We start from the raw sequence: 27,760 nt of genomic DNA, 5'->3' as shown, positions 1-27,760 counted from the left end.
AAAAAAAAAAGCAACATATAACGAGCTCAATGACCAGTAACTATGAGAAGGACGAATTCCCACGCGTGACCGCGCCTGCAAGGAGGTAAAATAAGCACCACGGGAACGCGCACGTCCGGTACAGTAGGCAGGACGTACCGCGTCTGCTGCCGTCGAGTATAAGCTGGCTGTGACGAGCCCACGGTCCGCCGCTGAGTCTGGCTCACAGCGTGTGAAGACAGGAGCGCGCCTCCCTCAGCTGGGCTCTGAACGTCCTGCAGCGTCTCGATTATTGTCGCTTCTATTGCATTGAACACACGCGCGCATATATATTAAAAACAAACAAAAACAGCGCCATTATGTTGTGGACGGCGAGTCAAGTCTTGAGGAAATTCTCCACTTCATCCGTGAGTAACGCTGCAAACAATCACCGGGATTTGATGCGTGAGCTGCTCTGATGTTGCGTGAAATGTGTCTGTAGCGCTGAATGCGTGCAGCGGTGTGCGGGTCAGCACTGAGCAGGCTCGGGTCTGACTGCAGTCATTCTTAGTAAGTCACTCAGCTGCTGTATTTTCAGCCAACACGGGAGAAGATGGTGCACACTTTACCACGTTACGGTGTCAACGGCTGTTCCTCCCGCTGCACGCTCGGACGGAGCTGGCCGCTACTGTACAATATCTGGAGGAGTTGCATCATCATCACAGGAGGCTCACGGTGTATTGGCTGGAGCCCGGCTTACTTACGACCCTGCTGGGCTGAAAGCGGCAGCATCAGACGGGCTCTTTCATTTCTTATCTATTTACCGTGTCGCTGGGAAGTTGCTGTGCAGCAGCAGCCGGCCTGTCAAATGTGCACTTGACAGGATCTTGCATGTGTGCATGGGAAACCTGAAACCTCCATGCTTAACACATGTGGGGGAGGTTCTGGCGTGCACTTGTCACTGCTGAGGAAGGGTCGTAATCTTCATCAGCCAATAGCTTTTCTCTCAGCTGCCTTTAGCCAATAACAGAGTTAAAGGCCACTAAGACCGCCAAGGGAGGTTGAGATTTAAGGATCTCTCACATATGCAATGAACGGGTGTAAAATAAAACATTATAAGGGTCTGACAAAAGGTCAATAATATATAACTTCAGGAATTAAAGCTTAATGATGACGGACATTTGCCCTGGTTGTGAGAAGTTATATTATGGGAAACGGAAGCAAAGAGGTTTCTGCTGCCCCAGTTTGACTGTCAGTTCAACCAGAAACTGCTGTGCTGTTTAAACTTGTGAGCTCGCCATCGTTTCTTTATATTTTGCTTTCAAAAAGTTTTAAAGTGGTCTTGAGTTATAGTTTTCCAGGCTCTTTGGAGGTCTTTCAAAGCTCTTCTTTGCATATTGGCCACATTTTTACTCATTTCAGTCCAGTCATTAAACCTGACCATTTTCAGAGCACTTTGTCAACTTGAATCAGCCAGGCACAAATAAAGGACCAAATTCAAGAGAAGAATGGCTGAACCCATTTTAAACTGCATGTTTAGGCATAAAATAGTATGTTGCACCAACAAGGTGGTTCCCAAACAGCTGTTAGCCAGAGAACTGGGATATCTCTGTAGGTGCACTGTGTTCTTAAAACAATAAGACAACTGGAGGACGAAAGAAGAACAAGCAGGCATAAAAGAGTATCTGCAGCAGATGACAAATATCTGAATGTTATTTGTGTAAGAAAATGATAAAATCCTGCACACAACAGCTAATAGTGCGCCTGGCCTGCAGATGGTTCATCTACTGTTTTCATAAACCTGATGAGAAATTGTCTCAGTGGAATCGTGGCTGTCAGGATCCATTGTTAAGGATGGAAAACAGGGAGAAAAGGATGAAGTATGCAAGAACTGGACTGACAGTAATTGTGGAGGATGAATACAGATTTACAGTGTAAACACAGAGGTGAGTATTCAGTCATGTTTAAAATACTTGGGGCGGCGTTCCAGCCGGTGGACACAAAGTACTGTCAGAGTTTGGTCCAGCGTGCGCTCACATCTGGGAAGTGCCTGGGAACAGCTTCATTTTTCATGATCCCTCGCACACTACATATTCTTCTTCTTCTTCTGATTCTGATTCTTCTTCCAGGGGCAGAGATAGCTCAGTAGGTAGAGTGGTGGCCCCATGATCAGAAGGTCGGGGGTTCGACTCCACTGAACAGCTACCCTGAGGTACCCCTGAGCAAGGTACCGTCCCTGCACACTGCTCCCCGGGCGCTGCATTGGTGGCTGCCCACTGCTTCACTGGGTGAATGGGTTAAATGCAGAGGAGCAATTTCCCTACGGGGACTAACACATACACATTTATTTTTTATTTTATTTATTTATTCTTCTTCTGATTCTTCTTCTAATTCTGATTCTTCTTCTTATGATTCTGATTCTTCTTCTTCTAATTCTGATTCTGATTCTTCTTCTGATTCTGATTCTTCTTCTTCTGATTCTAATTCTTCTTCTGATTCGGATTCTTCTGATTCTTCTGATTCTGATTCTGATTCTGATTCTTCTTCTGATTCTGATTCTAATTCTTCTTCTGATTCTGATTCTTCTTCTGATTCTGATTCTAATTCTTCTTCTTCTTCTGATTCTTCTTCTGATTCTTCTTCTGATTCTTCTTCTGATTCTTCTTCTGATTCGGATTCTGATTCTTCTGATTCGGATTCTGATTCTTCTTCTTCTGATTCTGATTCTTCTGCTGATTCTGATTCTGATTCTGATTCTTCTTCTGATTCTGATTCTTCTTCTTCTGATTCTAATTCTTCTTCTGATTCGGATTCTTCTGATTCTTCTGATTCTGATTCTTCTTCTGATTCTGATTCTAATTCTTCTTCTGATTCTGATTCTTCTTCTGATTCTGATTCTAATTCTTCTTCTTCTTCTGATTCTTCTTCTTCTTCTGATTCTTCTTCTGATTCTTCTTCTGATTCGGATTCTGATTCTTCTTCTTCTGATTCTGATTCTTCTTCTTCTGCTGATTCTGATTCTTCTTCTGATTATTATTATTATTATTATTATTATTGTTGTTGAAGAGGTTTGACTTCATCATGACGGAGAACAGAACTAAAGGAAACCCGCCTCCAAAGAAGAGCTTTGGATCTTTCATGAAGCGTTGAGAACAATTACTGATGATTATTTAATGATATTACAAGAATTCCCATCTAAGCGAGTTCAGGCTGTGTCGAAGAATAAAGGTGTTCCTACCAAATATGGGCTTTCCTGTTTCTTCCACACAAGTGTTTTTTTTTCTATTTATGGTTACAAATTTGTTACAACTATTTTTGCCAGTTACACTCCAAGAGAAAAGAGGTGTGGCTTAAGACCTTTGCACAGTACTGTAGGTCAAAGTCAAATAACTGCTTACTGGAAGTTGCATAAAATCAATTGAACTGTAGTGAAGAGTGTCTAAAGTCTTCTACTGCAGAAAGACTCGGACATGAGCATTTGCAGTGTTTCCAGCATGTCTGATATGCTTTCAGTGAAGTTGAAACTTGTGTGTTTTGCTCCCTTTACAGCATCATTACCAGAACAAGTTAAAGCTAGCAATTATTGGCCAGAGCCTGTTTGGTCAGGAGGTCTACAGCAACCTGAGGAAGCAGGGGCACAAGGTGGTGGGTGTGTTCACGGTCCCTGACAAGGATGGCAAGGCTGACCCCCTGGGTAAGTTTCCTGTTCCTTCACAAGGTTTCTCTCTGACATGTCAGATACCAAACTTTCAACAGTGCTGTCTTCTTGTCTTCCCTGTTTGCTGTTATTATTTTTAATAGTGGGGCATTTGGAGTCACTACTTCTTCAGCTGGTAAAATAAACACCTAAGAATGATGGAAAAGCGTTGTGTTCTACAAGGAAATGTTTCATTATCAACCCAAGAATCAAACAGGCTTGTTTTGTCATTTTGGCCCTAAAATTACAAATTAATTCTCATCTTATAGGAACCTTCAGAAATCTAGCCAGAGCTGCGTTTCTGCCTGTGTTCAGACTCTTGTGAAGGCTTTGTGCTGCTGATAGAATAATATCCCCATAAAACCTGTTTTCTTTTCAAAACACTTTGAATTTTGTCTCTCGCACAACCGCTAACAGAGTCGTGGCCTTTCAAAGAGCCTCGCCACAAACGTTTGAGTCAGTTTATGTCACTTTGTAGAAGTGGAGGAACTTAATTATGGGTTACATGAACAAACTTTATCTAAAAGAGGTGTTTGGATCTGATAGGTTTGTAGCTTAAACCTATTCGCTGGAACGTTGAAGACAATATAATTACACAGCAAAGCAAGACCCAAAGTAGGCAAAGTTCTTCATGTTACTCATGCATGAGGGAGACCTGCCTGGAGCCAAGTGTCGTTCCACCACTTGACCTCCATCAGACTCTCAGCCAGGTTCCCCATAGCACTCCTTTTATTGTGGTTACATGAATATGCATTGGGTCATTAACATATAACATCTTACATAGGTATACATGTGAACAAAGAATACTGTGTGTGTGTGTGTGTGTGTGTGTGTGTGTGTGTGTGTGTGTGTGTGTGTGGGGTCAGAGTATGACCCCATAAAGACTTCCCTAAACCTACTGGTCTGGAAAGTCCAGCAGTTCATTTAAACAAAAGGCACTTAGCCTAAAACAGATATAGCTACGTTTATCCTACCGTAAAACAATAAAACAAAGTATTACCTCTTCCCATGCTCCCAGGATGTAGGTGTGGATTCCAGAACACTCTGGAATGCACACCAAGCCTTTGCAGCCTGCTAAAGATCACACATCCTATCACTACACAATTGATTATACACCTCTAAGCATATATGGTTAAATATTTCCTAATACAAATGACAATAATAAAATCTAAACCTATCAGGATCCACCTTAAGAATACAGGTCTAGTTCTAGCGTCTATTTTAATTCCTGAGCTCTTCAGTTGTGTTTTCGTCTGTTTGGTGCTGAGTAGGTAGTTTAGCAGTAGGGCTGTGCGATATGACCAAAGTCTCATCTCCCGATATAAGACATCTATCGTCCCGATAACGATATAAATCACAAAAATGTTTCATTTTCTGTAACTTCTGTGAATCAGCTCGACTTGCGTGAAGTGTTTCCAGCTGTGCGTCATGTAGCTGGAGTCGAGTGTTTTAACCGATGCATGAAACGATACATTTTTAGACATAAGTTGTAACGGCGCCGTTTTCTTTGTGAGTATTTATTACACGGCGTGCTGCAGGGAAAAGCCTGTTCTAACGTTTGAGTCTAAGGTTTATTTTTTAGCACCTGGCGTCTTTTTTACTTCTCATCCGTAAATAATCTGCTCTTTCACGTGATTCCGTTTATTTTGAAAAGTCTCAACAGGATCTTGAGCTTTATTATGAAAGGTTTATGTGGAACATAAACAAGCGGACACGCGATGATTTTACCGTCGTTGTTGCTAATGACAACGCATAAAAACAAGCGCTTGTCCGTCCGTAGTGTGGTTATATTACATATAAGAGAAAGAGAGAACTTTAAGAAATTAATAATAACTACAGTGACATCAAAACATGAAAAAATATTGCTGTAAACAGTTTACTTTGCGACACCACGAAACAAACGATAGCGTGAAATGAAACGATGTTTTTATATCGTCATCAGATATATATCGTTATATCAAACAGCCCTATTTAGCAGTGCCAAATGTTCAGCTGAGACTACGACAAACGTGTGCTGTAAAATCAAAATAATGTGCTGTAATAAATTCAAATGAAGGGCAGGCTCTGCTGCTCCTTTCAGATATTATTGCAAATAGGGAAACTTCTTTGTCCTCGCCCCTGATTAGATGTAATGCTTAAACATTTAGATGCTTGTACGTGACAGCAGCACTACTATTTAAACTTCAGTGTTAATCAGACTGTGTAAACTTTGAAATCACATATAACATTACAAATAAAAGAGATTAAAATTAGAATCTGCATAAAACTAATAACAGCCTGTAGGTGAGATGAAGCTCTGTCCCTGGTACTAACTGTGGGTCAGCAGAGGCCTGTGATGCAGCTGAGGTAGATGCGTGTTGACTGCAGTGCTCCTGGACAAAGACGGGCCTTTATTCTGCATTAGTTGCGGGATAGGGGCTCCATTGTCTGTGAGGAGAGGCCCTGTGTGGCCCAGAGATGCAGCTCTGAGGTGAAACGTCAGCGACAGGGAGGGTGCGCTTTGGTGATGCCGTCTCACCACGGAGCATCATCTGCTGCCTCCTGGCTTCTGCACCTCGTCCTCCTGTTGTTGACAACTTCATTTCTTCTTCTTCTATGATTCATAACCTGGAGCAGATCTCTACATTGCATCATCCCACTGTTTGTATATGTTTGAGTTTTTCAGTTCAATTTGACTTACATAGCACCAAATCACAACAAAAGTCTCCTCAAGGTGCCTGATATTATAATATAGTGTAGTAGGAAGAAATAGGAAGAAACCTCTGACAGCACCAGGCTCATGGAGGGGTCGCAATCTGCCGCGACCAGTTAAGGGTTGGGGGGGGACGAAGACTGAAGGATCCTTTTGGGCAGAAGTAGTTTTCATAAGAGTTTGTGGTGTCGTTGTTAGCATCCTGTGGCGTCTGCACGATTTAGGACTGAAGGAGTACTCATGCTTACCTGGTGCACCTATTACAGGCTGTGTTGCAGTGTAAAGAGTCCTCGAGACCTCACTGTTAGTCTCTGTTTCTTCTTCTTTTTTCTTCTTTTCTTTTGAAGCATCTTCACACAAAGCCACTTAAACATTTTTATATATTATCCTTAGCAGTTCATTGCATGTGCAACAAGTATGTATGAATTTTGATATGTCACCCTTCTCAGGCAGCTTTCAAGTCTCCACAAGTTGATTTCAGTTAGTGTTATCTAATCTTTGCTGGTGCTAGATTAGCAGCGGGACAAAGCTGGCAAATGCCCAGGAGCAAAAGAGCCTCTGACGATCGCTGTTTGCATAATCTGTAGGATTACAAGTGCAAATTGAAATATCTCCAATTGCCTTCAAGGGCCTTTAAAGCCAAGTTTAAATAAATAAATGACATGATACATGTTAAGGAATTAATTTTAAAAGTAAAAGGTCTCTGGTGTAGCAAGTTGATATTTATGTTTTTACATCTAATCAGGACGTTCAGAAAAATGACTTTTTAAGGGTTAATGTTGAACGATCAATACGTCCAGTGCAGCAGTGTCCCTGTTACATGACGCAGCATCTTTTTATCCTCATTTTAAACACCAGCTGTTCCTCTGTTCCCACGGCAGCTGCATTTGTTCCATGTCACTTCCCATCTCTTTATTTTATTCTTCGGCTAAAAACAAAAGAGTTTATATTTAAATGAAGGTTGACATTAAATTAAAATATATCGTTGGTCACAGCTTAAAATAAACTGATTGAAAATATTATTTACTTACAGTGTCTGCAGACGGTGGTTTTCCTTAATCTTGAGCTGTGCCTTCAGTGTTGTCTTCTCCGGTTATTCCAGGCTGTTTGTTTCTGGCTCAGTGGAATTTAATTTTCAGTCCTTACAGATTATCTGATGTCCTTCTGTGCATCAAAATCTCTTCAAAGACATATTTTTAAACACTTTGCCTGCCACAGTAGCTGTGTAACTGCAAGCCACTTTGCAGCCCGCTCATCCTCTCAATCGTTGTCTGATTTAATCCATTTTATACTCTTTGTATTATCTAAACTTGCAGTGTCTGACATACATTTAGACCTTTAGCTCATTACTCAGGACCTCCATGAAGCCGTGGCGTTCAGGACTGCATCCCTAAAATGTCCTCTTTTCTCTTAGCGGTGGCGGCAGAAAAAGAGGGGACACCTGTGTTCAAATTCCCACGGTGGCGGGTTAAGGGGAAACCCATCCCAGAAGTGGTGGATGCCTACAAGGCGGTGGGTGCTGAGCTCAATGTCATGCCCTTCTGCTCACAGTTCATCCCCATGAACGTCATCGACCACCCAAAGCATGGCTCCATCATCTACCACCCCTCCATCCTGCCCCTGCACAGAGGAGCCTCAGCAATCAATTGGTGAGAAAGAAGCCTGAGATATGCTGGTGATACTGGTACACTGAACAAAGTGGATTTAATAATAAGGAATATAAATATTATCATCTGTCCCATCAAAAGACAGGAAGGCTTAAGAAATGAGCCGTTCTTGTCAGAGGTTATTTTGGGGAAAAGACCCAACAGACACAGAGCGACCAACAACGAGTGATCCCAACAAGGCAGAAGGTATCTCCATCGATTGTTGATGGGAAACTGGTCTCAGAGCACACTGAGAGAGAGAGAGCTGTGCAGGAAGTGTGATTATTATCGTGATGGAAGCAAGGGCATCCACACTTTGTTCCATAAAGTATCCTGATTACATGTTTCTGCAGAAGCTGTTTGCCTGCTCCTTGATCTGTTGATGAAATTGGTTTATTAGCTTTTAGCTGAGATTCTCACATTTCTGTGGATACCACACGTCTATATGGTGGTACATCCCATTAAACCCGATGTGCTCCCAAACAATAAACAACAGGTTAATTGTTGTTGTTAATTGCCTTGTTTAGCATGAATGACCACGTGGGAGGGGCTTATCAGTAGGAAAAGCTGTAAAACTCATGAAAATACAGTTAAAAGTCCCAAATTTATTCTTGTGCTTTTTTGCAGAGATCAAACACGTTAAGAATTATAAATGGCTTCAAGCGCACATGTGAGACTCATTTACACACTCATCCGTCTCTTTGTGCACCTGGCCTTTGCCAAAACACCTGCAACCTTCGGAACGTCTTCCCCCGTCCTTCCTTACGTAATGGTACGATCCCAGTCTGTCTTTGCATGTGATTGGCCCACCTTTGCCTGTATGGACTCCCAGCAGTGCTGAAGCTTTGGCTCCAACATGCAAACAGTCCACAAATAACTGACACGTGTAATTATCTGTTGGTCTGGTAGGTTTAAACCTGCGATGTTTGACCTCCAACTCGAAGCAGCCTGGCTTTCTTATCTCTTCTACTTCCGACAACGAATCTCAACCCAAAAAAGGAAAAGTCTCCAAGCTCCTCCTTCATGACAAACCCCAAACTCTCGTGTTAAGTGAGGTTTCAGCACATCAGTGATCGACAGAGAGCACAGAGACAGTTACAGGCTGAGACTCAGCATGATGTAATGCTGGCTCAACAGGAGCATGAATGTGTTGCTTTCAGATGTCTGCAGAAGTCTTTCCCATGAGTTTCTTTAACTTAGCAGAGACTGCTAGCTAAGAACCGTCTAAGCTCAAACTGTTCAGTGCAACTATAAATGCAGTTACGTATAAACATACTTTGATTAAAGCGATCGTTTTAAGGAACTGTTGAGAATATTTTCTTAGTAACCTTTCAGCAGGCAGTAAAGTGTGGTGTTTAACAGCTGGGCACCTCTGCATGTATCTGTAACAGAACTACACAGTTGGGTAGATGTTTCCTGGTTTGACTGTCATAAAAAGCCATGGGCTTGCTGGTGGTGGAGTGGCGTGTCATAAAACCATCGTCATTATGGAATTCTTCCGTAACTTCCTTTCCTGGTTGGCTTTCTTTGCGTGCAGAGGCTCTCCTGTCTGTCTCTGGTACTTCAAACTGAGCACGAGCCAGTTTACCAGGAATACTCACCTGAAACAATAAAGATAATCAAATTTGTCTCTGTGTGGAACCTTTATGGTTAAAGTTGTCATGCAGTACATCTGTCGCGTCACACAGTCAATGAGTTGCCTTTAATAAGAAGCTTGTTGCCCATACAACCTTAACAATGGCTTCTCCCCACACTTTCTCTGTATTGCACCTTTAAAGGCTCCCTGATTGTGTTTTTCTGGTTTCAGGATGAACTGTTAGTGCACTGTAATGGTCTACTTTATAGCCTTTATCTGTTCTAAATATAGTTGTTTAATGACACAGCTCTTGCTCTTTGTTTCCCTTTTATATGTCACCAGGACTCTGATCCATGGAGATAAGAAAGCTGGCTTCACAGTGTTCTGGGCTGACGACGGACTGGATACCGGACCCATCCTGCTGCAGCGAGAGTGTGATGTCGAGCCCAATGACACTGTGGACACGCTGTACAACCGCTTCCTCTTCCCCGGGGGCATCAAGGCTATGGTAATCACATGGACCTCAGCAAATGAAAAGGACTAGTTCTAATCATTTGGACCTTCAGCATCTAAACCTACATTTTTGTGCTTGTGTTTGAAACCCTGAGCTGTCACCTGGACTCTGTTTCTTGGTGCAGGTGGAGTCTGTGCAGCTCATCGCTGATGGAAAAGCCCCTCGGACTCCTCAGCCAGAGGAAGGAGCGAGCTATGAAGGCATTCAGAAGAAATCCAACGCCAAGGTGAACGTCAGGAACGTGCATCGGGTCTGGATTACCATCAGGGGTGTATCCACACCTTCAAAATGATGGTCTGGATATTATTCCTGCACAACAGCGGTGTATGAGTCCGGTTGTTCGGCTTTATAATAGCTGACAAGAAACACTGATAGAGTCTGTTTATACGACCAAGCCCAAGCTAACCCCCTCTTTACATATTCAGCTCGCACTCTGAACAGCTGCTCAGTGTAATAACTCTCACTGGAAATTTCCTATTAGCTGCACAAGTGAGCAGCTCGGACTGGTTTGGGGTGGATCTCCCTGTAACGTGAAAGAGCGAGGTGGAGCCGATCTTAGCGGCTTCCTGATTTGTCACATGGAGAGATGTTTGCTTGCAGCTATCACAAATGTGCTATTCCTGGAGCAGTCTCGTCTCTACCATCATTTTTCCACCTGTTGCTTAATCGGAGGCCGTCAGCTGACCTTCTCTTTCTCGGAAACGTAGCTCAGGCGCTGTTTACACTGGCTTCTTCTTGTGTCCCCCAGGTGAATCTGGCACAGCCAGCCGAGGCGATCCACAACTGGATCCGTGGCCACGACAAAGTCCCCGGTGCTTGGACGGTCATTGATGGCCAGGTGTGTTTGCCAGAATGACTGAGCAAAGATAACACCAAACACTCTGGATGTATTTTAAAATCTTCTCTGGGTCTTTCCTCAGTCTGTGACCCTTTATGGCTCCTCCATGTTGGGGGGGTCTGTACCCGAGGGCCAGCCGCTGGACATCGAGGGGGCTTCTCAGGCTGCTCGTGTCGCCAAAAACGGGCTTGTCCTGTATGGAACTGACGGCAAAGCTGTGAGTGACCTGATAAAACAAATAACTGAGAGCAAACAAAGGTCGAGCTGCATGAGTGTGTTGGTGCCTCTATTAGCTATCAGACGGTGAACTCCAATAACGTTACTCAAACACAGCTGACTAAATCAAATGCACTGCCAGCACGCCCTGTTTCATCTTTACTGTTTGTGCCACAGCTCCTAGTGAAGAACCTGCAGTTTGAAGATGGGAAAATGATTCCTGCTTCCAAATATTTCTCTTCCGGAGAAAGCGCCAGTGTGGAGCTGACCGATGACGAGAAGACGATGGCAGAGGAGATCAGGGCAAGTGAGCCCCTGTGTCATCTGATTCTTTTTATCTCCCAATAGACTGTAAATGATTTAAATGAAAGACATCAGCCCATTTAAAACATTGTTTTACTGCAGAACATCTGGAAGAGCATCCTCAGCAACGTGCCAGCCATTGAGGACACCACAGACTTCTTCAAGTCCGGCGCCGCCTCCATGGATGTGGTCAGGTGAGACGATCAGTGCAGGGACTGCTCAGAAATGTTTTACCTCTTCTTGTTATCCACAGGTGGAGCAGTCTTTGAATTTTACAGATACAATTATGTCATGTGTTTTGAGTTGTGTTGAAGATGGCACGCTCAGTTTCTAGTCGGCTCCATTATACTGAGTTTAGGCCACATTTAAAATCTCCGATCTTTGGGCTCAAATCCTGAATTCACTTTAAACACACAGTCTATACAGAACACTGTGCAGCTGACGCCTTCTTTAAATTTGTTATGGGTAAAAGATACTGGCTTATATCAGAAGTAACCTCTAGAATAAATGTATAGTATAGCTTTTATAAAGAAAACACTGTTTTTTAAGGAAAAGATGATAAACCAAGTGTGTGCACATTTCAAACAAACAAGAGAAAGTCTGCATAATTTCAGGCTCTGATTCAATAACTGGATTCTATATTTAAAAGTTATTTCAAAGCAGATGTTTCAGTCCAGAGTACCTTTTTCCGACTTTTCCAACCTGACCAGTATATTTTCATTTTGATATCAGTTATTGTGTTTGTTTGTATATGTCGGGGGTTTTTCCACTGTGGACATTGGAAACCACTACAGACTGTATATAAACAATGGACATAGCCACCCTGTTATCATTAACCCTTTGAAGCCGGTCGGAGCTGCACGCTCTGTTTTGCGTAACTATTTTTAAATCCTGGTAGCTCTGCAACCACGTGAGCTAGCGCAATAATTGTTTTTGCATATGAAACCGGAGGAGTTGTACTTACATCTTATGCCATCAGCTTGTCCTCGGTCACAGTTTCCTTCCACATATAGCTTTGCAAAAACTGCATAAAAAGCACTTGCAGCAACAAAAACATAATATTCCAGAAACACGCTTTGCCGATCCGATCAGCTGTTCATAACACTTCTTACGTCCATCAGTGTGAACTATCGCATGTCCGCCATTTCCTGCCCGAAACAGGAAGTGACGTCATTTTCGCGGAAAATGTAGTTTTTTACTTGTAGGCCTTAGAAGCCTATACTGGTGTTTTTATAAGTCATGTTTGACTTTATGCTTTTCTGAATAGTTTCTGGGATGCTCAGAACTCAAATTGCACTGCTGGAAATAGTTTGTTTTGATGCTGTTTTCTTTGCAAATTTGCAGCATAGGATTGTTTTTCGTTTTTTCCTGCAGTATATAAAAATTGGTGTATCTCAAAAATAAAACTATGAAGACACTCAAAATAAATTTCCTGTTGTTGTAAACTATTTTTGCAACTTTTTTGCATTTAAAGTTTTGACGGATAAGCCTCTTAAATTTCTCCAAGTAGAAATATATGTAAAACAAAAATGAATTTCAAGTTTTTTGTAGTTTATTGCACTTTTTTGCAATTAATGTAGTTACTATGGACTTAATGCACACATATTATTAAAATATGGGCTATAATTGTTGTATTGATGTATATCAACTTGAAATGCTCCCAAAAATGGCTCCACAGCATGTAAAAATATAATATAAGTTCTGGCGGACTTGGTTCTATGGTAGGTCTTAAAGGGTTAACTGCTTTCAGATGCAGTTTGAAGCCTCAGCATGAGTTTAGCTGGTTGGCTTCATAAGCAAACTGCGTTCATAAACAGTCCTCTAGTTTATGAACGCAGTTCCTCTAGTGGCCACTAGAGGAACTGCGTTCATAAACAGTGCAACACACAGATGCACGTAATAAAATACTATAATTTTACTCTCCGAGAGCACAACGTCTTTGGAATGGATTCAACCAAACAGTGAGTCACATTATTTCACAGATAATTCCATTAAAAATGCTTCACAAGGCACCAGCACAGTGAGGCAGTGAGGCCACAGCTCCCTGTGTGAACATCTGTCAGTCAGATTTGACAGATGTTTTTTTGTGTTAGCAATAAAAATCATTCACCTCACAGCTGTTATGAAGGGGTACACTATCCAAAGAGCCTAAAAGCTTTTTATACTGGACTATAAACATGGTTTTAATGCTGTGTGTTTGGGCATTTTAACATGGGTGTTTGTGCAGTTCCTCTAGTGGCCACTAGAGGAACTGCAGTTTTTTTGTTTTCTTTTCCACTTATGGATTGGCTGCATTTTTCAGTCTGCCTGGGGTAACCACAGATAAATGTCTGTTTTTGTAATGTTAAGTGTCCTGTTGTGATTTGGCGCCATATAAATAAAATTGAATTGACAGCTGAATTGCATTGAATGGAATTGTAGTAATTGGAGAGTCTCCTGATACCAGTCTGGATGATACAAAAACCCTGACCCAATTTGATTTGACATTCTTGATAATACAGTCTCACTGCCAACAATACAGCTTTAACACATTTATATGTGAATAATACATGAATAGAGATATTCAATTCGAGGTGGTTTATATCTCGCGCCCTTTAACCAGACAGGAGCTTGGTGTGCGTGTCTCACCTTTAGTTGTTACCATGAATGTGAGTTCACTAAGCAGAAGCTTATAAATGTGTAAAAACGCAGTGTGTGATAAAGAGCTGTCCTCACTGTGTGCAGACTGGTTGAGGAGGTGAAGCAGAAGTGTGCTGGCGTGCAGCTACAGAACGAGGACGTGTACATGGCCACCACATTCCAGGACTTCATCCAGATGTTTGTCCGCAAGCTGCGAGGAGAGGACCAGGAGGAGGAGCTCGTCGTTGATTATGTGAGTCTAAATTTGAACTAAAGCGAAATCAATCAAGTAACGAGGGGAGATCCCGTCACTCAAACCCAGTTGGGGTTTTCTCCATTGTTACCTAGGCAACCAAAGACGTAAACAACATGACAGTGAAAATGCCATATCAGTGTTTCATCAACGGCAAGTTTGAGGATTCAGAAAATGGAAAGACCTATGATAGCGTCAGCCCCACTGATGGATCCGTGAGTCACGTGACCACACTCACTATGCTCAACGCACAGACAGTTTCCACGCCATGTTCACTGGACTATGTTTGACGATCTCAACCTTCAACCAGGTGATCTGTAAGGTGTCGTATGCCTCAGTGGGGGATGTGGACAGAGCTGTGGCTGCTGCCAAAGACGCTTACGAAAATGGGCCCTGGGGCAAGATGAACCCCAGAGACAGAGGAAGTCTTCTTTACAGGTGAGCACCTCCCTCTAGAGGATTACTTTGGGGTTGCAGAAAAATCAGAACTGTGGGGGGGGAGCAGATGGGAGAAGAGCGGAGTATTTCTTTTCTCTCGCGGTTAGCTGACTGCCTTAGCTGCCCAAGTGATGTCAGCCCTTTTTAACCATAGCCAGTGACTCTCAGCAGTGTTAGCTAGTTCTCTGATAGCCTCCCATTGCTCCTGTCCTCTGATCCCAATCTCTCTAAGCAGCTTTGCTGTTGTGCTGGCAACAAAGCCCCTGCACCCCACTTCCACGGGTGCAGCTTGATCTTCCAGCCTCTGTCCTCTGCCTCAGCTGCCAAGTTGGCATACCGCAGCTTCTTACGCTCAATTGCTTCCTCCCACGATACCGTCAGCTCAATGACGTACGCAAGTTTTCAGGAGTTAGACCAAAGGATGAGGTCTGGTCGCAAAATTGTTGTTATGATCTCTGTGGGAAAAATTAGCCTCTGATCCAAGTCCACTTGCATCTGCCAATCCCTGGCAACCTTCAGCGGGCTCAGGTCTGGGCTGAAGGGCTCGTCCTCGGCTTGGATCCTGGATAAATGTTGATGAAAGCTAACGCTCCTTTTGGTTCGTGAAAGGTTGAGCGTTGATGGATTTTCTTTTGCGCTCAGCTTACTCGGCTAAACACCTGAGGACCTGGTTGTGTCTCCATGTGTGTCTGCCCTGAGTAAGGCTAGTCCTACAACCAACCAACATGTGCTTGAGTGTTGCTGGGACTGTACACGGGGGGCAGGATGGGTCCTTTCCAAACCACAGCTGCAGATTTATTGGAGAAGGCAGCACATCGTATGTCGCTCGGATGATGAAACTTAGTCTATTAGACTCCATGTCCCAGATTTCACTCCATGAGAGTTTCCTCTTTTCCACACTCTCCCAATTCATCCAGCGACCCTGCTTGGCCAGCGCTACGGCTCTGGCATGTCTGGCTGTTTCCTCCTGTCGCCGCACCTCCACCACCATTTCCCGACGTTGGGTTACAGACGGCTGTTGCCACCGAGGTGTTAGTGCGCCAAGACCAAATCCTCCTCTGCCCTGTTGGACGTGACCACGTCACGATGCCGAAGAGCAGATTTCGCCTGTAGCAGCGATGTGGCCGGGGTCCACTTCCTCCCCGTTGCTAGGGTGGGAGCAGCGCCTCCCACTATGGGGTCCCGGGAGTCCGTGAGTGACATCTCAAGCCTCACTTGTGCACATTTAAACTCCTCTACCAGGCTAGAGATAGGCAATGCCAGTATCCCGTCGCTGTGGAGTCCAACGCTGCTGAGGAAGTCCGAGCCACTTCTTAACGTAGGAGCTCACTAGCCTCTCTAGTCAATTGGCATGATTGAGTGAGACCTCGTACATTGTCAACGGCCACAGTAGTCTGGGTAATAACCACCAGAGCTTCAGTTTCCCTGGGAGTGCAGTGTTGTTAATCCGCTGAGGTCGTCAGCCAAGTTCTGCCTTAGTTGTATCATTGAGGTCTGCATCGTCCCACTGTCCCAGGCTCTTTATCTCTACGACTGTGTGAATTGGTTTCCACTGATATAGAATAGATATAGAGAGTTAACATCGAGCTCCTCCTACAGGGTGGCTGTAGCTCAGGTGGCAGAGCAGGTCAGCCACTAATCAGAAGGTCGGTGGTTCGATCCCAGGCTGCCTCCTGGCTGCATGCCAAATATCCTTGGGCAAGATACTAACCCCATGTTTGCCTACTGGTGGTGGTCAGAGGGCCCGGTGGCGCCTGTGTCCGGCAGCCTCGCCTCTGTCAGTGTGCCCCAGGGCAGCTGTGGCTACAATGTAGCTTGCCATCGCCAGTGTGTGAATGTGTGTGTGAATGGGTGAATGACTGAATGTAGTGTAAAGCGCTTTGGGGTCCTTAAGGACTAGAAAAGCGCTATACAAATGCAGGCCATTTACCATTTACTCCCTTCAGGCTTGCTGACCTGATGGAGGAACATCAGGAGGAGCTGGCCACCATCGAGTCCATCGACTCGGGAGCCGTGTACACGCTGGCCCTCAAGACACATGTCGGCATGTCCATCCAAACCTTCCGTTACTTTGCTGGCTGGTGTGACAAGATCCAGGTAGGTGACGGTTTCTCAGGGTTTCTGTGTTAGTGGCACACAACCTAAGCTCTTCACTTCAGCACCCTGTTTTCTGCAGGGGAAGACGATTCCCATCAACCAAGCCCGGCCCAACCGCAACCTGACCTTCACTAAGAAAGAGCCTCTGGGGTAAAAGCTCTGAGCCTAATTATCCTCAGCTATTTAGACACTATACACATTTCTGTGGATTTCACTGACCGAAGAGCTTTTTTCCTGTCACAGTGTGTGTGCCATCGTCATCCCGTGGAACTACCCCCTCATGATGCTGGCGTGGAAGAGTGCAGCTTGCCTGGCAGCTGGAAACACGCTGGTTCTCAAACCTGCACAGGTGGGTTCATTGTTCCCTCGTCCTGTGTACTGTTTCACTTCTTCCTGGGTGTTTTATGTGTTTAATGATTATTTTTGATATTTACAGGTCACTCCACTGACGGCACTAAAGTTTGCTGAGCTTTCAGTGAAGGCAGGCGTCCCAAAAGGAGTCATCAATATTTTACCAGGCTCTGGTAATGAACAGTATCTGTACAGTTTAAACAGGCTCCTTTTTGTTATTCCTGCTTTAGGGAAAGGTCTCAAAGATCAGCGCAGAGACTGTGAGTCAGTCCTTCTCTCTGTGCTTCATTTGCATCGTTTTAGCAGCCTGGAGAGCTAAAACTGTACGATCACAGCAGGGAAAAGGAGCATTTCTTGTTTGTCCTTCAGCCTTTTGTTTGTGTCATCCCCCTGGGCTCTGTCACGTGACCTTCTCGATCTCCTCCAGGTGGCGTGGTTGGACAGCGTCTGTCTGAGCACCCAGACATCCGCAAGCTGGGCTTCACCGGCTCCACGCCTATCGGCAAACAGATCATGAAGAGGTAAAAGCCGGCTGCCTCTTACGGGTCGCACACCACAGCTGCACAGTGCTTTACTCTCTCTCTCTCTCACAGCTGTGCAGTCAGTAATCTGAAGAAAGTTTCTCTGGAGCTCGGGGGGAAGTCCCCCCTCCTCATCTTCAGTGACTGTGACATGGATAAGGCTGTTCGCATGGTGAGGGAACAACGCTCAGGGAACCAATTTGTGATATTTTGTAGAGCAGTTAGTTGTGCATATAAATGTTATGAATAATCACGAGACAGTTCGGTTCCTTTCAAGGTTCTGGTGTTGGTGAGATCCTGAAACGCCACAGAGTGTCGCTGATGCTTGTGTATGCGTGTGTTTGCTGCCTCACAGGGCATGAGCTCGGTGTTTTTCAACAAGGGTGAGAACTGCATCGCTGCCGGCCGTCTCTTTGTGGAGGAGTCCATACACAACGAGTTCATTCACCGAGTGGTGAGTGCCACAGAAGAAACCAAACCGGCATTATCAGCTGTCAGAAAAATCATAATCCTGTCTTTACACCCTCTCCTTAAAAGGTGGAGGAGATCAAGAAGATGAAGATCGGAGACCCCCTGGATCGCTCCACAGACCACGGCCCACAGAACCACAAAGCCCACTTGGACAAGCTGCTGGAGTACTGTGAGATCGGGGTGAAGGAGGGAGCCACGCTGGTGTACGGAGGCAAACAGGTCGACAGGCCAGGTAGAACACGCCCCCTCTCTGGAGGCTAAATGGCTGCTGCACTCATCCTCTGTTGTTTTAGTCCTTGAATACTGCATGTAAGAACAGAAAGATGATTTTCATCACCAATTTAATGTCTCATCTAAAGATTGTTTTTCTCTTTCAAAAACCAGCCAAATAACTGGGAGCATGAAGAGTTGGTGCAGAAAAAGAACAAATCGGATTCTAATATATGATCAAGTTAGGTTGCACCATCACTGACTGTGGAATAGGGCTGCCACGATTAGTCGACTAGTCACGAATAAGTAGTAGGATTTAAGAGTGTAATAACGGACTGAAACAGAAGATGGCAGCACTGCATGAACAAGGATGCCAGCTGCCGTTAAACCCCGAAGAAGAAGAAGAAGCTGTGTCCCAGAATTCATAGCGCAGCCCAGCTCAGTTTCCAACAATGGCGGCAGCTAGTTAGTTTTAATATTACTCTTATTATTCTTTCTGGGTCACAAAATAAACGTTTAACATATTTTCAGGCGAGAATGTAGCTGTGGAAACCTCAAATATCTGCTCAGTTTATCAAGACACCACATATTTTCAAAAGCGCTCCGACGTTTTCGGAGACGTCTGTTAGCCACTAGCTCGATAGCTAGCCGGGGGCAAGGCTCACTAGAGCCGTGAGAACACCGGACTCCCGGCTAATCGTTGTCAAACCCACCGCCGTCTTTCGCTACTCAGGTTAAACATGATATATAAGTCACTTAGATAACTTCAAAATGTTATTGTTTGGCTTTTTTCAGTATTTTATTTGTTCCTGAGTAAATCGGTTTGGCTGAGATTAAAGTTATAGTTTTTACACAGCTGAATAAACGTCAAGCAGACAGCTGATTATCAGAAGTGTGAGATGCTTGAGAATTTACTCCGGTGTCCTGTTATATTTTAGATAGCAAGGAGTTTATTAAACTTCACCGAAACAATCTGCAAATGTCATTAACATTTAATAAACTATCATCTTGTCTTTATTTTTAGTTAGCACATACCTTACACACTTAAAGCTGTAAGCTAATGATAGTTATATAAGAGCAGATGCTGCTGGTGCAAGAAGCTGTACGTTTTACGTCCAATGGATGATGATCTGATTAGTCAACTATCAAAATAATCGTTTGTGGCAGCCCTACTGTGGAATCAGTACTTTAAGGCCTTATCATAGAATATTCAAACTATTATTTGAAATCTGGCTTCTTGAAACCACAGTATAGATTTATAGTTTTCACATGGTCATTGATACCAAATCTGTTTTTCCAACATCCATTATGAGTCTGTCACAATAAAAGCACCTGACAGGGCTCAGTCATGGAGCACGAATTCATTTTTTTAAATGACATAAAACAAGAAAGATCAAATAAAACAGTAAAGCTACTGTAACGCAGTTCATCAGTGAGCAAGAACAGAGCGTGATTATGGGCACCCGTCTTCCTTCAGGTTTCTTCATGGAGCCCACCGTGTTCACTGATGTGGAGGACCACATGTTCATCGCCAAAGAAGAGTCCTTTGGTCCCGTCATGGTGGTGTCCAAATTTAAGGACGGGTAAGTCGAGGGTGACGAGTATCACACCGTAGAGTCGTCGCTCAGTGTTTCATATCCTCGCTCTGCTCTTTTCCTCCAACCTCCAGAGATGTGGACGGCGTGCTGCAGAGAGCCAACGACACGGAGTACGGTCTGGCTTCAGGCGTGTTCACGCGCGACATTAACAAGGCCATGTATGTGAGCGAGCGGCTGGAGGCTGGAACCGTGTTTGTGAACACCTACAACAAGACTGATGTTGCCTCACCTTTTGGGGGTTTCAAGCAGTCAGGCTTCGGCAAAGACCTCGGTGAGAAGACAATTGGAATTTATTACATTTATTAAATATTATATTCAAATTTTATTTGTCACACACACAACCATACACAGTATGACATGAGGTGAAATGCTTGTAGCTGTGCAATGCAATGCCCGACCATTAAATTATAGTTTTACAGTATTTACAATTTACAGGTTATACAAAATTTACAGATTTAACTTAGAAATGTAAATGGTAAATGGTAAATGGCCTGTATTTTATATAGCGCTTTACTAGTCCCTAAGGACCTCAAAGCGCTTTACATATCCAGTCATCCACCCATTCACACACTGGTGATGGCAGCTACATTGTAGCCACAGCCACCCTGGGGCGCACTGACAGAGGCGAGGCTGCCGGACACTGGCGCCACCGGGCCTTCTGACCACCACCAGTAGGCAACAGGTGAAGTGTCTTGCCCAAGGACACAATGACTGAGACTGTCCAAGCCAGGGCTCGAACCGGCAACCTTCCGATTACAAGGCGAACTCCCAACTCTTGAGCCACGATCGCCCCGCACGATGTACAGTAAAAAAATGTGGAAATAGCAGAAAGAGATTATAAATTATAGGAAGTGTGCATGAAGAAAAACTATATCTGTCTATCTATATATATATATATATATATATAGCTATAGATATATATATGTATGTGTGTGTATATATATGTATGTGTGTGTATGTATGTATGTATGTGTATATATATATATATATATATATATATATATATACACATACATAGATAGATATATCTATAGATAGATAGATAGAGATCTATCTATCTATCTATCTATATAAAAGCTTTTAACAAGTTGTTGTTTGTATCCACAGGTGAGGATGCTCTCATGGAATATCTCAAGACCAAAGCAGTGACAGTGGAATACTGAGGCTCACAATTTCCCAATGAACTCTGAACAGGAACTCAGTGTGTGTGTGTGTAAATGGTTCAGAGCATGTGTACTGTATGAGTGATGGGGAAGCTTGGTTGACCTTGAGGTGGACAACATGGCTTCTTTGTTTTGCGGTCATGTTTCCACAGCTGAGGAGCCGAGCTGCTCCTGGCTGTACTTTTTAAGATGTAAAAATAATTATCACAGCAAAAAAACGACACACTATCAGTTATCTTCACTGATTCGTCCAAACGTCATGCTGCCTTCTTCATCCCTTTAAGACCTTTTTACAATTTTTTTTTTTTACCTTTCTCTGGTTTTTCATTCTGGGATCACCTGATCTGTGTACTGCCATCAGGGTGTGTGCTGGATGCTTCACACGTTTACTCACCCACGAATACCGCAGCTTGTGTAGGTTGCAAACAAAATAGCAATATTAAACATCCTGGTCAGAACATGGGGATGTTTGAGTCTAGAAAGCAGCATTAAAATAGCTTTACACATTTTCAGGAAGCTTCCTGATCAGTGGTGCTCAGCACACAGTTCTGGAACGAGGCTGGGAAAACAGAAAACACGTACACCGTGTGAGGCGCAGGATAAACTGAGGCCAGCAGTCAGTCGCTGTTTGGATAGACGTCGATCTGTAAATGTTTCAGACCCAGAGATGTTTGATGAATGTTGATGATGAAAACGATGTATGAACTGATTTTAAGCTTTCAGATTTTAGAACAAACTACATGAGAGCTCAGAGACTGGAGTGTGCTGTGTAATCCAGAGCAGTTAAGTCACGTTTAAGTTCTTGTTCGTGTTTCGGGTCATTTTCTTTGGTTCGCTGCATCACATCAAACAATCCTGATTTCCTGAAATGGTTGCTTAGCAGCTGAATTTAAAATGTCAAAGAATCAATGTGAGATTTTTCTAAGCTGTGATGAAACGCCTCGAGCTCGAGCTGCGTTAGAACTGAGCTAAGCCAGTATTTAATGTCACTGTTAGTTTAGCTGTTTCCATCACGTCAGACATCCTGACACGTCCACTCGGTGTCCAAACGTCACTTTCTGTGTAAATATTTTTTAAACAGGTTAAAAAGACTCTTTGATACATTTTGACCTTGTATTTGTGAACTGCAGCAGGACTACGTAGTGTTCTATATTCATTACAGTACACCAGCTACATGTTTTATACATCGATCATGTGACAAAGTTGTAAACTTGATTTTCTAATTATGCCACATTGTCAGTGAAGGCAGCGCGGGCTACAATGCAAATATTTCTCAGTCTTTATGAGAGCGATCGTGTCAATAAACAGTGAGGTTTCAGAAAGCTCGGTGTCCGTTTGACTTTGTAATGCTGACGCTGATTAAAGGCGCTGTGCAGCTACACTCGTCTCAGTGTTTTATAGGATGGACCACGATCTGATGATCAGTCATTACAAACTGTGAACACAAACATTGTGACTGCGACACTCACAGGGTGAAAAACGCATTCGGGGGCAGTTTTTAGGCATTTTGTGTTTTCAGCTTTTACAAAAATTATCATTAAATGTCATCTTTAAACTTTATTCAGTTGGTTCAAAATCACATTCACAGCCTTGTTTAAAAAAGGAGAAAATCTGTGGAAAATATAAATATAATTAACAGAAGTGAAAACAACAAACATACACAGAGGCTCGAATTCTAAAAGCTGAGAGCGCTTTATGCTGTGCACTTTTAGCATTATCTGTCACACTGGATACATGATGAGGGTACAGTATGTTGCTCAGGCTTGTACTGTCAGTGAGCCCGCTGTATCCACAAACAAAGAAGAAACAGGCACCTCATTTGGTGTAAAACTGTCCAATGATAGATGCTGCATCCACTGAGACAAAGACAATATGCTGCACGGTTCAAGTGCCAGCATCTGCAATATGATCCAGGATCATTCATCCATGTGGTCACTCACTCAATGCTGGTTGTGGAGCATGGAGCTTTGTTTCATTACCATCTGCACTCACAATTCACTTCCTGCTTCAGCAGAGAGCTGAAGTGAACGGGTTGAAGCCCAAACTGATGCAAGGATGTGTTCACGTTCATGAAGCAGAGGACGTCGTGGTCACAGGGCAGACTCCCAGCAGTTGTTCTGGCTCTATGGGCAGTTTGTGTGCACACTTCAGTATCCACTGCACTCCCACAGGCAGCAGCTTTTCTGTCTGTGTGCAAAGGTTTGAAAGAAACTCCGACATGACATCTGAGGATCTCGTTGGCAAAATGTTTCCCATGGAAAAGAAACTAAAGGTCCCTCTGACTCGCCTACTCCCCCTGCTGGTCCAGAACCATGATGCTGACTTTCTTTTTCTTGCCTTTGTCTCCGGGCAGTTTAAAGTTCTGCTCTGTGACCTCGCCGTCATCGTCGCTGCAGTCCGACTCCTCAGAGTCCAACGTCTCGCTGTCACCTGACTCATCGAGCTCCACGAGTGCTACATCCTGAGGACAAGGGGACAAAATTACACGACATGTGAAAGACGCACTTAAAGCAGCTAAACGGAGAAAAACTGATTAAATGAGCAGTAGATGGAGACTTATCCATCACCAGAAGAACAAATAAAACTTGTCCTTTACAAAAGTGTTCAGAGCCTTAACTCAGGGCTGCGTGGAAGCGTCTGCAGCAGTAGTTACATGCTGGCTGCCTGGACTTTGGCAGCTTGTGTGTTCACATCTTCGCAGAGCTGTTAGGACAGTCAGCTGTTCTGACCTCTGCCCCGGGTGTTGAGAAGAGCTCACACAGAAGGATGATGCCACCATCATGCTCGTCTTTATGGACGTTAATAGAAAGTAATAAATAGTCCAGACAGTTTGGGTCTTTTCTGTTGTCAAAATAAGAGACTGACTCTCCTCGTGTGCTCTTTAAACGGAGCTCTTAATAGAGTCGATTTCAGTTTTTCACTTTTGTTTTGGAAACGCAGGAAAGAATTAAGAACAGGACAAAAACAGTAAATCAATGCTAACTGAACTGCACTTCAGTTGTAATGTTGAATAAAAGTATGATGGTTCAAAGATTAACGTCGGATGTAGGGCTGGGCGATATGGCCTAAAATTCATATCGTGATATAATTTGAAGCACGTGCGGTAACGATATATATCACAATATATTCTTTTCTTCTGTATAACGTATTTTCCACACTTAAAATCCTTTAATTTTCTCAAAAATCGAGAGTGTGCCTTATGTATGAATTCTGGTTGTGCTTACTGACCTCGAACCGATTTGGGCAGGAATCTGTTAAAAAATGTTTTAGTACAACTTTAGTAAGCTCACTGCTTGATGGATTGTCAGAGCATTACGGCTGCCGTAGTGAGGAGCTTCACGGAGTAATCTGGGTCCTAAACTCCGTCAACTTCAGGTCCCAAAGTCAAACGAACACAGAGTTAAAAACGGTCTAAATTCTTTCATCTTTAATAAAATCATCAGCGTTGCTGCTTTATCGGGTGTAACAATTAAGTTTAATATCCATGAAAACAGAGTTTATTCCATTTAACGGAGTTAGAAGTTAACAGGAAGTTAGCTCGCTAGTTTACACCTAAACATTTCATACCATGTTCTGAGAGATTTTTGAAACTAATTCAAACGTACAGCTCTGCTGTCACTTCCAACATAAATGAAGACAAAACTAAACAGCAGTGACGTTTGTAGGGTTACTGAAGTTGGACTAGCTGGTATATAATGTTGTGCTACGTGATTGCTAGCGACACAGCTATGTTAGCATAACATTAGCACAGTGAAGCTGGAGGATGAACGCCAACTTTTTTTCCACTCGATAAAAGTTAACGTGAGGGATTCTGGTGGTCAGGGACAAATGCAATCATAGCAGGATGCTATACACGGGCCAAACTTCAGTCAGGAGAACAACTGAGATTATTCATCCACAATACCAGGTTAGTTATTAATATACTGCAACAACATGGGAATAGAGCAGCTGCAGAGAATTCAACATTAATGAATCAATGTTACGGAAGTGGAGGAAGCGCAGTTTTTGGATTTCCCCATATTTCAAAAGTGCTTCATCTCTTTGCTATGACTGTCAGCATAATTTGCAGATGATAATGGTTTTAGCCGCTGCGATGCTTTCGACCAAAACAGGCGCAGCTTGATGACATCATCAACATGCGCTATCGCGATAGAGCGGTATAGTCAAAATCTCTATCGTTGGCCAAATTTATATCGTTCCTATCGTATATCGTTTCTATCGCCCACCCCTGGTCGTGTGCTGCTGTTGGACAAACAAGGCTCAGTACTGTAACACTTCCCCCACATGCTGCATGTCTAATTGTGTTTACATGGTGACGACTGAGCTCTACAGAGCTGCAGTTTAAACAAAGGTAAGAAAAAATATGCATGTATGTAACGGAGTTATTTGAGTTACTCGATGCATTGCTGCAGTCACACACAGCACCTATTTGGAATAACGCAGCCCTTGTATGAAAGGAGCTGCCAGATGTACCCAGAGCTGCTCCAACCTCCAACACTTCTCTACTGCAGAGTCTTTATGTTCCATGTCGCAGTTCAGTACATCACCAGATGGTGGCAGTGCAGCTGGTTCAGCGGCAGGCCCATACTCACCATCTCTATGACCCTCTCTGCCTCGTCCACACTCTCTATGTCAAAGCGTCCAGCAGGAGCCTCCTCCATCTGTCTTTTCAGCTTCTCGTTGGCCTCAGCCATCTGAGGGAGGAAGCTCTGCAGCCGGTCCAGAACTGATTCACAGGGAAAGACCCGCACACACATCTAAACATCACTCTTATGCTTTTTGGTAGATCAACCATCGACCAACTTGTCACTACAAAGAATGCTTGACATTCTCACCGCTGCTTCTGGGGACTCTCTCTGTCTGCAGTGTTCCAGCTTTTGGATTGAGGAGAAGCTTCTCACTGAGACCTAGCAGCACAACACACAGATCAGTTACTCCTCGTGACCGTATGCTCCTATACTGGGGGAAAGAAAGACACGTTTCTCATGAGTGGGTTAATGTGTAGAAATCCTTGTTGTGGCAACACGTCCCTGATAGAGGTCCCTAAGAAAGTTAGTGAAATGACCATTCTGCGTAGCTAAGATTTGGGTTTACTCTAGTCAGCACAATGATTAATCTAAATCTCTCATGGTCTGGAAAGCTGCAGAGAAAGTTGTCAAAGTGAGAAATAATCAGGCATCAATCAATCCGGGTGGACCACAAAGTTGGGTCACAGCAGCAGCAGGGAGGATACTCCAAATGTCCTTCTCCCACCCAGTGCTTTCCCGGTCCTCCCAGGGGAGAGTTGGATGATAAACCACACTCTAATTTATAATGTGAATCCAAATATAGACAAAAATAAATAAATAACAACAGAAAAGGAAAACGCAGACTTTGACATGGTGTGTGAAGATTGGTTTGACGTCACTTCAGCACGGGGGAAATAATTATTTGATACACAAATAAAGCAACAGTCTCTAATTTCTCTAACTGACAGACATCAACAGGAACCTCAAACAAAACATCACAGAAACGTTAGAACCTGGTTTATAAGCTGATTTACGGGGCATTAAGTGAAAGAAGTCGCTTTTACCCAGTGTGGAGGCTTTTTCTGCGTTTGTGGCTGACGTGTTTCTCTACATTCAGAGACTGTCCGTTTATTTATAAGTAAAAAATGTTTTTCCCCACACTGTAAACACGTGATCCGTGGACTTTGTTTTAACTTCCATTAGTCTAAGATGGGTTTATTTGTTATAAAGGTCGACTACGTTTCAATTAAGGACTCAACATGACCTGCAGAGTCACAGCACTGAACTGTGGCACCAAAGTTACCCGAGTAGGAGGAAATCAGGCCTCAGCGCTCTGCACGATGACTATGGTGAGAGAGCCTGAAGTCAAAGCAACGACCGCAGATTTTTAGGACCGTGTTTGTACGAAATCTGTAGGTAATAACTTTGTTTATATGACGCTGGTAATGTTTTAACTAAACGTGTAGTTTTCATTACTCCATGTAGCTGCTTACATATATTCAAATAGTCTGACAGACAGTTAGTCTTTTACAACAACATACTGATACACAAGCTGACTTTCCTGTACGAATGTGCAGTTTAGGCTCTGTACTTCTTCCCAGTCCAGCTCTCCGGACATTTTGACAAAACAGAAAGAAATAAAAAGCATCCAAACCTCCTCCGTTACCGCACGACAGCAACGCCTGTGAGCTCGTTGTCTTTACGTTTAATTCCATTTTAGATTTAGAGAGGACACGATAATGTTTTCCTCCACATGTGGGTTTTTTTCCTGGTCGAAATCCACATCCGTGTGAAAGGTAGGGACAAAGCTTGTTTTAAGAATTATACAGCGCCCCCTGGTGTTTGGGATGAACTCTAGCGTTTACACACACATTCCAAGCTCCTTACTACACACTGTTAGGTGTAAAGATTACCCACATCCTCCAGATGTGGACCGAGACATCAGGTTTAAACTCCCCAGCTGATAGACTCGGCTTACCTGTAATTAATAAAAAAAAAAAAAAAACTACCACTATGAAATGTGGCTAATACAATAAAAATTATATCTGAAAGTTTTGTTCTAATCCGCCAGCTGATGTTTATTCTATAGCA

At 43.5% G+C, this 27,760-nt stretch overlaps 2 protein-coding genes and 1 long non-coding RNA gene across 3 annotated transcripts; 2 read left to right on the top strand and 1 right to left on the bottom strand.

Moving 5' to 3' along the window:
* The first annotated feature begins 171 nt into the window (after positions 1 to 171).
* Positions 172 to 23,373, top strand: aldh1l2 (aldehyde dehydrogenase 1 family, member L2). The gene is made up of 23 exons (XM_085138958.1): positions 172 to 386; positions 3,508 to 3,652; positions 7,762 to 7,996; positions 9,912 to 10,077; positions 10,208 to 10,309; positions 10,832 to 10,921; positions 11,004 to 11,138; positions 11,315 to 11,440; positions 11,543 to 11,634; positions 14,165 to 14,312; positions 14,408 to 14,527; positions 14,623 to 14,750; positions 16,697 to 16,847; positions 16,927 to 16,997; positions 17,091 to 17,196; positions 17,284 to 17,371; positions 17,626 to 17,719; positions 17,792 to 17,891; positions 18,075 to 18,173; positions 18,257 to 18,422; positions 19,878 to 19,983; positions 20,070 to 20,269; positions 21,106 to 23,373. The coding sequence occupies exons 1-23, from the start codon at positions 339 to 341 to the stop codon at positions 21,159 to 21,161; spliced, it is 2,772 nt and encodes a 923-aa protein (XP_084995084.1). The 5' UTR covers positions 172 to 338; the 3' UTR covers positions 21,162 to 23,373.
* LOC146498756 (uncharacterized) lies at positions 8,013 to 9,279 on the top strand. Its single transcript, XR_014870431.1, has 2 exons — positions 8,013 to 9,165; positions 9,199 to 9,279. It is a non-coding gene; the product is annotated as an uncharacterized LOC146498756 (long non-coding RNA).
* nopchap1 (NOP protein chaperone 1) lies at positions 22,910 to 27,544 on the bottom strand. Its single transcript, XM_085139009.1, has 4 exons — positions 27,324 to 27,544; positions 25,997 to 26,068; positions 25,754 to 25,887; positions 22,910 to 23,622 (listed from the first exon to the last, which is right to left on the bottom strand). The coding sequence occupies exons 1-4, from the start codon at positions 27,382 to 27,384 to the stop codon at positions 23,449 to 23,451; spliced, it is 441 nt and encodes a 146-aa protein (XP_084995135.1). The 5' UTR covers positions 27,385 to 27,544; the 3' UTR covers positions 22,910 to 23,448.
* Between the last annotated feature and the right edge of the window lie 216 nt (positions 27,545 to 27,760).

Source organism: Neolamprologus multifasciatus, chromosome 17 (assembly GCF_963576455.1).
Source record: "Neolamprologus multifasciatus chromosome 17, fNeoMul1.2, whole genome shotgun sequence".
Taxonomy (NCBI): Eukaryota; Metazoa; Chordata; class Actinopteri; order Cichliformes; family Cichlidae; genus Neolamprologus; species Neolamprologus multifasciatus.
This window is presented reverse-complemented; position numbering and strand designations above follow the sequence as displayed.

Excerpts from the sequence above, each read along its gene's own strand:
- aldh1l2 (XM_085138958.1), top strand. The coding sequence starts at position 339 with ATGTTGTGGACGGCGAGTCAAGTCTTGAGGAAATTCTCCACTTCATCC. Across the intron at positions 16,848-16,926 it reads GCTGGTGTGACAAGATCCAG|GGGAAGACGATTCCCATCAA; the intron begins GTAGGTGACGGT and ends TGTTTTCTGCAG. Across the intron at positions 17,372-17,625 it reads CAATATTTTACCAGGCTCTG|GTGGCGTGGTTGGACAGCGT; the intron begins GTAATGAACAGT and ends GATCTCCTCCAG.
- nopchap1 (XM_085139009.1), bottom strand. The coding sequence starts at position 27,384 with ATGGAATTAAACGTAAAGACAACGAGCTCACAGGCGTTGCTGTCGTGC. Across the intron at positions 26,069-27,323 it reads GTCGTGCGGTAACGGAGGAG|GTCTCAGTGAGAAGCTTCTC; the intron begins GTTTGGATGCTT and ends TTGTGCTGCTAG. Across the intron at positions 23,623-25,753 it reads CAGAGAGGGTCATAGAGATG|GATGTAGCACTCGTGGAGCT; the intron begins GTGAGTATGGGC and ends CCTTGTCCTCAG.